Below are 11,427 nucleotides of genomic sequence, written 5' to 3' on the forward strand. Positions count from 1 at the left end.
GGGTAGTGTATTTACAGAAAGAAAGTAGTCTTCAAGGAGGCTTTTGCACGCATGTTACTGCTCTGGGACACAAAATTCTGGTGTTGTGCTTGAAGTCCATCGCCTAAAAGATGGCTTAACGGCTCGGTGCGCTGAACGCCAATTTAATTTCCCAAATATGGACATATATTAGGTTGGGGCAACCTAAAGAGATTGAAAAATAATAAATATGGACAGTGGTATTTGTTAACGGTGTCGCCTATCATGAAGAAATGAAGCGATTCTAACGGTCGAAGAATATATCTTACTTCTTCTCCACAGGCAAAACATTAAAAGCAAGCCGCACTACAACTCACAATGAGTGATTACTTCGACACTGCTGTGCAAGTTCCAGAGATGGCATCTCCTCCAAAATGGATACTAAACTGTTCAAGCAGGTTGTAATTGCCTGGGTAAGCAACGGCGCACGTCTTCGATTGCTCATAGTTAAGACCTCAGCATTAACACCTCTAGGCTGCCTAACTGGGGTCCTTACAGGCTGAGTTTTCAGGTGTCTCTTTTGCCTAGCGGTTCTTCACGCTTTCGCGGAGCGTTGCTGCTACGAAACAATAACAATGCATCTAGTTGGCTGCGTTTGTTAACCTCAAGTTTCTCCTAATTGACATTAGGCTCGAAATTTTGGCACCGCGGTAATGCACGAAGGATTTCTGAGTTTTAAAAAAGAAAGGGTGAAAATATAGCAGTGCGTAACCCCTACAGTACCATGCCGAATATCACGGCGGTGGAGCTACGAATGGTATAGGCCTTCAATTCAAGGAAGTGAGGCGTCTTCAATGGATCTTCAGTATGCGTACTCAAGTGATGTGCCCTAAGCGTTGTCAAACTGATTCCCACTCTGACGCAGCCCAGAGCTGCCATGCACTGTAAAGGCTGGATATAAGTCCCACCCTTCAAACTGCGTAGGCGCTCTGCGAAAGCTTTTCCTGCTTTGTGGACTCACAGTGAAGCTTCTTTGAAAATGTACTTTAGTGATAGTTTCTTATATTCCCTATGTGCTTCAAGGATAAAAGCGCGTAATTTCGCACTGCAGCATTTGCATGCGCCTGATGGCCGTCTCCCAATGCAGTCCTGACAAACACACAATTGACTCAGGAGCTCGTGTCGTCGTCACTGCCTTAAGTTGCTGTTGTTGTGTACAACCCATTACTCGAAACGTTAACCGTCGCACAAAGAGAGCCGGGAAGAAATTTGGAATTCTTAAGTATCATTTCCAGAAAACACTTACCAGTCTGCATAAAACGATCAGCCGTAAAAGCCCTTGAAGCCGAGGCCATAGCCGCCGTATCCGAGTCCGTATCCACCGTATCCCCCGTATCCTCCATAGCCCCCATAGAAGTAAGGCGCGGCCCTCTGGTTGTCGAAGTAGTAGGTATGTCCGATGCCATATCCTCGGCCGTAGCCGCCGTAGCCCAGGCCGTAACCGCCGTATCCGAAGCCGTAGCCAGCCGAGGTCACAGCCACGAGGGCGAAAGCGACGAGAAGGCACACCTGTGTTTTGGAATTTTTAGTAAAGAGCACTTTCACGAGAAGTATCGCTAAACAGTAACAGACAGTTGGTAGCTTTTACTTTCCGGAAAGCGCATGGCTTACATGGAAATCTTCGGCACTGAAGTAGTATTTCGGTGAAGTTCGTTGGTTGACACGACTACAGTCAATGCATGTTCAAAACAGATTTCGTCAAGTATTACGTGTATATAAAAAGCAAGCGAAGCCGCGAAGAGATGCCTTGACGCTCCAGTCACTTACAAAAAAAAAAAAAAATACGCCGCTGCGAAACTTCTCATTCACTGCTTGGAGGCTTAAGGTCTAAGGAACTGCAGCTGGAACATTGAGATTCGTTGAGTTCTACTTGAACGCCTGGTATAACGATTGTAGGGAAGTATTGCAGAAAATGGAGTATATCCGCATGCACAGAACTGAAAAATGAGTGATCTTTAGGTCTATTGAAAACAAGCCAAAAGCTGTGCCTCTTCCTGGATTGCGCAATGTGGGGCCTCAGCACAAGTACACGTTTGACAGCCACGGATTACCCCTGACTACCAGCCGTGCAAAACTGATCAAAAGAGCAATGCCACTTACGGTGACTTTCATATTGATATCCTTCTTTTCTTGAGGACGGCACGTCTCTGTCAACGTAGGGACCTGTCGCCTCCTTATATACCCAAGCACGGCCAGCATACTTGCCCACGTGTTCTCGTTGTTGTTAGAAACAACAAGAATGAAATAAAACTCGCCTTTCCCTCTCCACGTCGCACTAAATTTCTTCTTTATATTATTTTATATATTTTTGTTTAAGGGTCAAGCAGGCCATGAACATTCCCACCCGCCTTCGTTTCCTCCTTCTTTTTGCATTTATTTAAAATGTTTCTTGCGCGAATTCTACGTTGCCTAAGAACAGCTCAAGCTTGTACCCGTGGCCCCACTCCTCAAGTCTGAGAGCAGAAAAAAGTCACAGAGTAACAAATACAAAATTCAACGGCAAAAACAAGTACCAGACGCACATTCTCGTGTAAGGGCGATTTCGTACCCTCCGCCCCCACTCTTAGCGCTGCCTTGATTGCTCGCGCCGGCTGTGTCCATTTACAAGAGAAACGAACTTTGTTGCACTTACACGCTTGCAACTGTGCTTGTTTCTGTCTGTTGTCTTTCTTTTTATTATTATTTTTTGTCGTCCGCTTGTCGTGTTAACGAGCCCGCGATTTGCTCGAGCGGCCCGGGTTGGGCCAGGGCGATTTCAGAGAGCTGGACCTGCGGCAATTCCGGGGAGAATGCCGTGACGTATGGCTGGCATTATGGTCAAGGCCCCACTGGTGCGCACAGGGCCGCCCTTGTTACATGCTACAAAAACCCCGAAAGAGGCGGAGGAGGCAGGGAAGGGTTGTGCTTGCGTTTAAGGTACTGGAGTCCCTCACCCAGTATTCCAACTCCAACTTTCGTTATGACAGGCGTTAAAAAAAAGTTTAAGATAAAAGAAACAAGACGGCGAGGTTCTCGTTTTAGAGAACTTTAACAACCAACTTCCTGACGTTCTAATTCTATTATCCCAAACATACTAGTTACGCGTCTTACTGCACTACGTGTCGCCGCACAAATGGATTTCTTCGATGGCTTTAGTCGGAAAAGAGGATGACTTAGATCTTTGTAGTTAGGACAGCAAGGCATAAAACAGTTCACTGTGTCCTCTGCAATGTGGGAAAAAAATTTCACCCGACTGGAAACTTCACTCGTGATCAAGAGCCATTGTTTTTTTTTTAATTTTAGCTATGAAGTTTTGTTTCAGTAGCGATTTTCAGTGAATTGCGATAAATATTTGCACGTCGTCCTTATAACTCTCCCCATTTTCGGCTGGTTAAACTTATCAACGCTGTAAAAACATTCATTGCGTGCTCGTCTTTGTGATGTCCTGTACTGCACGGTTGAATCTACATTAAGAGTGTTTCCGAAAGCATAATTGCATGGAAAGTTTATTTGGTAGGCAACCATGTTTTCGACAAGAGTTTATCTAAATTTTGATGAGGGCGCAGTTTTAGCAGCGAAAGTCGGAGCTACGCATGACAAAGGCGACCAGAAAGCCTTCTTCAATGCATAATTGCTCTTAAAACATATGCAGCTGTAGCGTGTCGCTCCAGAGGCAAGCAGCTCATTTTCTGCCTCCGGCTTGACTGCGACACTAACTGCTTTGCTATTCGTATGCGAAGCTAGTATCCGCAGCATCCACCGAATAGCTCGTAGAAAGAAAAGTCCTTATTGAGGGCTTACAAAACATTTTTTTTATTTTCCTACGCGAAGACATTCACACATTTTGAACTTCAAAGAATTTTCGATCTTTACAGAAAGTGAGATGCCTCCTTGGCCTTAGCCATGGTAGCCATGACCACCGTATCCACCGTGACCACCATAACCACCATGGCCGTAACCGCCGTGTCCACCGTGGCCGTAGCCTCCGTGTCCTCCGTGGCCGTATCCACCGTGACCATGTCCGTAGTGAGCGCGCTGGTTGTCGAAGAAGTGCGTGATAGCGTGGCTGTACCCGCCATGGCCGTGACCGCCGTGGCCACCATGCCCGCCGTAGCCTCCGTAGCCACCGTGGCCTCCGTATCCACCATGCCCACCATATCCACCGTACCCGCCGTGCCCGTAGCCGGCGTTCACCATGACGGCGGCCAGAGCAAGGAGGACAGCAGTGTAGACCTGTCGGTGTTATAGCAGGAACAGTGAGTGGCTAGTTAATAAACATTATTCTCCCGGCTTTCATCGGCGCATTCAGAAGCTGGAAGGCTAATTTTCAGGTGTTTCAAATATTTTTGATTTTGATTGTAAGATGATGACGTAAACACTTGCTTAACTTTGCGGTATCCTCTTGGGACAGCTTTTAAACAGGAGAGCTCATGTCATCTCCCAAACATCGAGTAAACCAATACGCGCATTACTTAATCTGTGTTAAGGAAAGGCAGCAACAATGCATATGCATGTGTACTGAGATATCGGCAAAACATTATTTAATTGTTTCCTTGAAGTTATTTCCTCTTACGTTGGTGGAATTACTTCAGGCTGAAGACATAGTGCAATGAAAAGGACAGGCGTCGTTGCATTAGCTAGGAGTCCCATGAGACCTTGTCATAAAGCACTTTCTCAAGAAGCAAACAAACGTGACGCACTGCAAGCTCCGGGCGATCGATATCGAGACGGTAGGCGAAAAACGGCGTTAAAGGAAAAGTAAAGTGACAAGAAAAACAAACTGTATACGCTTTCACGGGAGCTCCTCGCTTGGTACCCTCTCAGGGTTCCTGTCATTGGAAAGCCTACCGAGCTCGAGTATGGGCGCCGCGAAGAGTTTGGCGGCTTCTGTTTGTTCAGAACCAACGCCAGCAGCCCGGGTCCTCTACGGGCAGCCGGGGATCTCTAGGGTTCTAACGTAGCGATGAGGTCGATAATGGACTCTCCTGTTCCGGCGCCGTCTCGACACACACGTTCTCAGACGTGCATTTTCAACCTGCTGTATTTACCTCATTTTTCTTGAAAGTGAAATCTGGCTGCCGTTTTTTTTTTTCCCGCGCTGCTGGCGTCAAGTTTCGCAAAGGGAGCAACTAAGGGCCCATATATGAACTGCGGGAGAGCTAAATGTTCTGCCGTGTGAATATACTAAATACTGCACTAAGCCAAGGTCCAGATATGGTTACACAGAAGAAGAATGGAAAGTTGGGCGAGTTGGTAACAGTTCATGGTGGCTGGAACAGGGCGAACAGAAAGAAAGTTTACATAGGCCAAACCGACCGTTGCATTAATATACGTTTGCGGGAACACTTGAATTCACTCTCGGATTCAAGTTATTCCCATCTGAAAGGTCACTGCCGCGAGTGTGGAAAACAGGAAAAGAAAAAGAAAAAATGCCGCCCCTTGGTCACCAAAACAAAGATTTTGTTTCACCACAGAGATAAAACAACTAGGGAGATAGTAGAGGCATATTTGATTCGAAAAAGACAAGCAGAGTGTGTTAGCCAGCCTTCCTGGTTTCTCGTTGATAAGGAGGTAAAATTTAGATAATTCATGAACTGAAAGTAGGGGGGGGGGGGAGGCTCGTTGTTGATGAGAGTGCACCTTGCGGCTGATAAGTGTGTAGCGATGTAACCATTGAAAGTGCCAGCGCGACTGCTATGTTACTGATATGTCACGTGTTTCTTGGGTATAAAATGTATGTTCTTCTCAATAAAAGCATTAGTTGCGAGTCAAAGCTTGTCTGCGTTTTTCTCTTCTCGTCTCTCGTCTGTTCGCGCTGTTCCACCCACCATGTCCAGATATAGCCCATACAAATAACTGAAATATACGCCAGAACAATGACATCATGATGATATACTTTGATAAGAAAATAAGATGAAGGAATACGCTGGTGAAGTTTATGGTTTAGTTTTAATGCAACAAATATCAAATAACATTTTTTTTTTCGGGAAAAACCAACTGGTCTAAAAGAATAACTGCTCCCTGCTGATGTTTTGCAGTGCGTTGTGCTCACGAAAACAGCCATATGTGCGATATTCACTGCGCACACCTCATGACAGCTATTGTCTGGAAATAGTGACATTGGTCGGGACGACTTATATCACACATTGCCTTAAAGTAAATAATCCTTGTATGTTCTGTCCATTATGCCGCTAGTTCTCTCGTAGAGGGGGCTTGTTCCGTCTGATTTCAGCAACGATGGCGCACACGGCACAGCATTACCTTAGAGCCGGAGTCTGCACGGACTACGGACGATACACAGATCAATTTTGCACAGCGTTAGACTTCCCGATGACAGGCTTCGACTCAACTCACACCCTTTAGGAGTGAAAATTTGGCAGGTATTTAAATTCCGTTCACGTTCGTGATCTGTTCGCAGCGACGCTCCAGGACATTGTTCCTCTGCCTCCGTAACCGCGGTGGAAGCTAGAGCAACCGGCATGTACAGTGTTTATCAAAAATACAGATACCAAGGAGTTCGCTTACAAGCCGTGTTGCGGGGTTCTTAAAAACATTTGGCAATCCTGAGCTTGCAAGGGTTGACGACTTAAGTTCCTCCCGCCTTCGTGAAGCTGAAGTCTCTGAGTACGCAAGGGGAGACGCGCTGCAGGGCTCACAAGGAGACGCCTAGGGTTGTATACTTTTGACAAAAGTGCACATCTTTCCGCAAGGTTCAAAGCCGTAGTTGCCACCGCTGCTATTCATCGCGCTGCCGGACTGAGTGAAACTCACTCAGCACTACCGGACACACTACTCTTAAGAGGAATCCCCAGCGGCGCTGAAGGAGGGACAGCTTTACTTACAATGGTCTTCATGGTAGGTCCTGTGCTGTTCGTGGTCCGCTCTCCAAGAGTCTGTGCTGTGTCCAGGAGCTGTCGGGAGTTTATATACCAGGAGCTTGGCCGTTACCGAGAGTAGGATCAATCACACGCGATTCGCTGTCCTGTGGACAAGAGCAGCATGTTCGGTTTTTGTTCGTGTTCGACTAACAGCGTTTTGTTGCAGTCGACCGACTACAGCTGACCCGAAGCGTAAGCGCGCCAAAAAGAAGAGGCAGAAACGCTTCGTTCTGCTTCGACGAGGACGAAACAAAAAGGAACGGAGGGGGAGGGAGACAAGTCTTTTTGCTGCATTGGCCAGGTTTCGTGGGTCCAGCCGTATACACATTGGTACTCTATAGCTGGAAAGTTTTTCCTCTGAGTCACTCTAAGTTTCCTTCAAGGAGCATGTCTGTGAGTGTCCTTCTGATTAATTCTCTGCATTCTTAAAGGGGTACTTATACAAAGTTTTCAAGTGTCTGCTTGTTTTTCCTCTAAATAGGCCTACGGGCCAAGTAGTCGTGAAAATGAGCTCAAAGCGTAGGTACGCTCCGCGAAAAAACAATCACAAATAAGTTTTCGCCGCCAGTACAAGCTTCGGTTGGTGTCAGCTCTGGAGTGCACCTTGACGCCAAAGACGACCGGCCTACTTGAATTACTAGAGTCCCAATGAACTCGCTGAGCGCGACAAGCACTGGTGCTTCCTGCTAACGACCACTGGGTTCGCTGACGTCATAAAATTGGGAATGTTTATCTTGATATCATTCATTGCAGGTGCAAATGCCGAGTGGCTACTCGGCCAACACTCCAAAACATAATAAATTATGATCCATTCAAATCCTGGTACTGAAACTGGCCAGAAGGCATCTCATTATACCAATGTAACTATTCATATAATTTGTTTGCTTTCGGAATTTTGAGCCTGTACCCCTAAAGATCCCGATGCTGGCAGTGTTTCTCGAATGTGCAGCTTGGTAGCTGGGCTCAGATGTGTGTATTTATGAAATGCATTCTTCCCCGAGTCAAGCACCAATGTGACATCATTAGCCACCACCTCTAAGACGCGTACTCTGACTGCAGAAATTTCCTTTAAAATTTCTTACTTTCGCAGCAGACTACGGTGATTGGCATTGCCACCTATGTTAGGGGAACAGTACAGAAGTTTTGACCTCTCATCAATTACTTCGCTTAAGCGCGACCATGAAACGGATGGAATCCCCTGTCGTTGTTACGGCCATTGCAGAAATTTCAGTGCAACTTAGCCTTCAGATATCTGAAATCTATAAACTCCCGAGGTCCGAACGTTTTGCCTGCGCGATAACGAAAGCGGAAGGATGGAGAAAATTTTGATAGAGAAGAGCAGATTTCTAACTCATTATGGCAAACTCAATGAACAGAAAATCATAGCAGGCAAATCGCACGTCAGAAAGAAAAAAATCTGTATGCAATTCTCTTCGAGCACCGAACAAAAAATCTTAATTTCAAGAAAAATTGAAAAATTGTAGTGTAACGAATTTGAATCAATAAAGTGAAAGTCAATACCGTGCTGCAGACACCGAAAAGCAATGGGAATTCCCCGACCTTCTTGCGAATGAACCTATACAAGCGGCAGCTTAGCTAACGCGTTTAGACATCATGCTTATCAGACTGTTCACATCATGTTATCAGAACAGGCGCAGTGCACGTAATTTGAGCGATGAAAGGCGTTGCTGACCAGCGATCGTATCGGGGTTCGTCTGACAGCTGAAGCCAGTGGAGCCCTGGAATGAGGACCTCACCCAAGAGACCCCACAAACATTCCCCTGATTTTAATCATTACAGTTTACCTGCCTACTTACCTTGCGGCGAAACATCATACATAGGTCAAGCTGTGTAAGCGATTTCTACTAGGAACGAAAGTTCGATCAGGTTACCCTCGAATAAAAAAAAAAGAGTCCAGTTGTGACAGTTGCATTGCTTGGTAGAAGACATATGTGTTTGGGAGTGCTCAGTAATCGACAGATACCATTCCTTTATAGGTTCTTTCGCACTGGCATCATGTTGCCTCTTCGGATCTTACACTTCTGGATCTTCCGATTATTTTATAGCTTCGGCTCCGGGTTCTCTAAGGATTCACGCCTCTCACTTATACGGCCTCTGCCGCGTGGTCTCGATTGCGCTGCAGCCCCCCTTTTTTATATGCGTTCTTCGCAAGACGCAGTTACGGGGCCTTGGCCAGCTTGCAGTTAAACTTAAAGGGTAGCTTTGGACAAACCGATCGAACTTTTGCTCTTAGTAGAAATCAGTTGCACAGCTCGATATATGTATGATGTTTCGCCGTCAGGTATGTACATAGGCGAACTTTAATTATTAAAATCAGACCAATGTTTCTTGAGGCTTGTGGGTGACTTCTTTATTCCAGGACTCCACTGGCTTGAGCTGTCAGGCGCGCCTGTTTTATGGGGGCTCTTTGGTCCTCGATACGATCGCTGGTCAGCATGGCTTCCAGCTGCTCAAACGACGTTTAGTGAGTCTGTAAGTGGTTCGGTTTCCCCGGCATCCCCACGAAGTGTGGAACAGTGTTGGGCGGGCCTGGCACCATGGGCATGTGTCAGGTATAATGTTGGGTGTATGTGGTGACGTTTGTGGAGATGAGGGAAAGCGTTCATTTGGATGTGACGCCAGGAGATAGCGTCTTTGGTGTCTAATTTTGTGTGATGAGGAGGGTACTTTCGGCGCTGGAGACGCTGGCACTCTAAGCGTCCGTTGTACGCGATGGGCAGAGAGATGAATTGAAATGTGCTGGATGGCCCCGTTCGGTTAAATGCTGCTCGAGCTAAACCGTGTGCCCTTTTGTTTCCCTATAGTTCCTCGTGACCAGGGGTTCACGTAATCTGGTGGTGTTTATTGAGGGGTTGGGTACCCATGAATCGAGAGACTTGTCTTGGGACGCGTCCTCCAGGAAGTTTCGGCAGGCTTGCTGTTAATCTGTGATCACATGAGCGCTGCGCCCTTGCGGGTCGCAGTGTCGTATGGCAAGTACAACCGCGGCGGAAACCGCCGCTGTTCTTGCTTTGCGCTTGCCGGTGTGGACATATTTGAACATATGGTTCGGTATCGGGGCTACTTTGATTTTATTTCTTTGTTGTTTTTCTAGGTAGGATTGAGAATCTAGGGCTCGTATGTCCGCCGTCGCGCCTACACGCCTAAGAAGGGCGTGGCCGGCTTGTGTTTGTTAGAGTCGGACTGTTTGTGGAATGAGGACTGCTTCCTTGAGCTCTGAGTATGTGTTGAAAGGGCCTAGAGCGTAAGGTTTTTTTTTTGAGCTGCTGGGCGGAAGATACAGCGCCATTTTGTATGCCCCTCTTATGATGGTGTCAATCTGTTGTTCTTCCTGTGTCCTGGTCTTGTGAAATGAAACTCCGTACATTATTCTACTGAGGACTGGCGATTGGACTAATCGTATCTCTTCCTCTTCTATTGTGCCTTGGCGATGTCGGGTGATATGACAGATCATGCGGGCTATTTGAGTAGTGGTGGTTTTAAGCGTTCTAATGGTGTGGGTAGCCTTGAGGTTGCTCTGAATCCAAAGTCCAAGTATCCGAATAAGCTCCACTTCCTTTAAGGGCTGCAATTCTACCGTGAGGTTGATCGGGCCGGTGATCTGTATCGTGGATTATGAACCCGTATTACTTCGGACTTCCGTGGGGAGCAGTGAAGATTACATTTAGCGGCAAAATCTTCCACTATACTTGTGATCCTACATGTAGCGTAGCTTCTTTGCGACCTAAGAAGCCCTTAGTGGTCCATATCGTTATATTATCAGTATACAACATATATTCGATATTGGGAACTGTTTGGAGTTGCTGGGCGAGCTTGAGCATTGCGATGTTGAAGAGCAGAGGTGATATGACAGAGCCCTGTGGCGTTCCTCTGTGTGGCATTTCTCGAGCCTCGGAGCGTGTTTGGCATATGCCTATTGTCGCTGTACGTACCGTAAGGAATTCTCGCACGTGGGAAAACACCTTTTCCCCACAGTTAAGGTCGATGATGCCTCGAAGGATTGCTGCATGCGAGATGCTATCACAGGCGCCCTTTAGATAGAGGGCCAAAGTGAGGTGTTCGTGGCCTTTGAGAATATTTGCGATGACCTCTTCTCTTATTAGGAGGAAAGCGTCTTGAACCGAGAGGCCCGGCTGAAATCCAATCATGGTGGGGAGAAAGACGTCGTTGCCTTCGATGTAAGTTTGAAGGTGAGTGTGGACGACTTTGCCTACGCAAGACGTTAAGGAAATTGGGCATAGTGTGTCCAATGCAGGTTTCTTGCTTGGTTTGGGAATGGTGATGATGTCAGCGGGTCGCCAGTCCTGGGGCACTACCCCTTTGTCCCATAGCTCATTCTTGAGGTAGTCCGTGAGAGCCTGATTGTGATCCCAACTGAGATTTCGAATTATGACATTTGTGATCTATTGCCTATGCGGGTGGGTGTAGCGAGTTCGTGGCCAGGTGGGCATACCTTCCCTGTATGTTGCTCCTAGCAGTGGAAAACCTTTCGGGGTGTCTGCCTCATAGCCTCAACCCATGTAAGTAAGTA

The 11,427-nt window shown here is 46.8% G+C and overlaps 1 protein-coding gene and 1 long non-coding RNA gene across 2 annotated transcripts; both read right to left on the reverse strand.

The window, feature by feature from the left end:
• Positions 1–1,264: 1,264 nt before the first annotated feature.
• On the reverse strand, positions 1,265–2,161 carry LOC144105274 (uncharacterized). The gene is made up of 2 exons (XR_013308745.1): positions 2,119–2,161; positions 1,265–1,527 (listed from the first exon to the last, which is right to left on the reverse strand). It is a non-coding gene; the product is annotated as an uncharacterized LOC144105274 (long non-coding RNA).
• A 1,633-nt stretch (positions 2,162–3,794) lies between these two features.
• Positions 3,795–6,930, reverse strand: LOC144105273 (uncharacterized). The gene is made up of 2 exons (XM_077638417.1): positions 6,840–6,930; positions 3,795–4,230 (listed from the first exon to the last, which is right to left on the reverse strand). The coding sequence occupies exons 1-2, from the start codon at positions 6,849–6,851 to the stop codon at positions 3,895–3,897; spliced, it is 348 nt and encodes a 115-aa protein (XP_077494543.1). The 5' UTR covers positions 6,852–6,930; the 3' UTR covers positions 3,795–3,894.
• Between the last annotated feature and the right edge of the window lie 4,497 nt (positions 6,931–11,427).

The sequence above is a fragment of the Amblyomma americanum genome, chromosome 9 (assembly GCF_052857255.1).
Source record: "Amblyomma americanum isolate KBUSLIRL-KWMA chromosome 9, ASM5285725v1, whole genome shotgun sequence".
Classification (NCBI taxonomy): domain Eukaryota; kingdom Metazoa; phylum Arthropoda; class Arachnida; order Ixodida; family Ixodidae; genus Amblyomma; species Amblyomma americanum.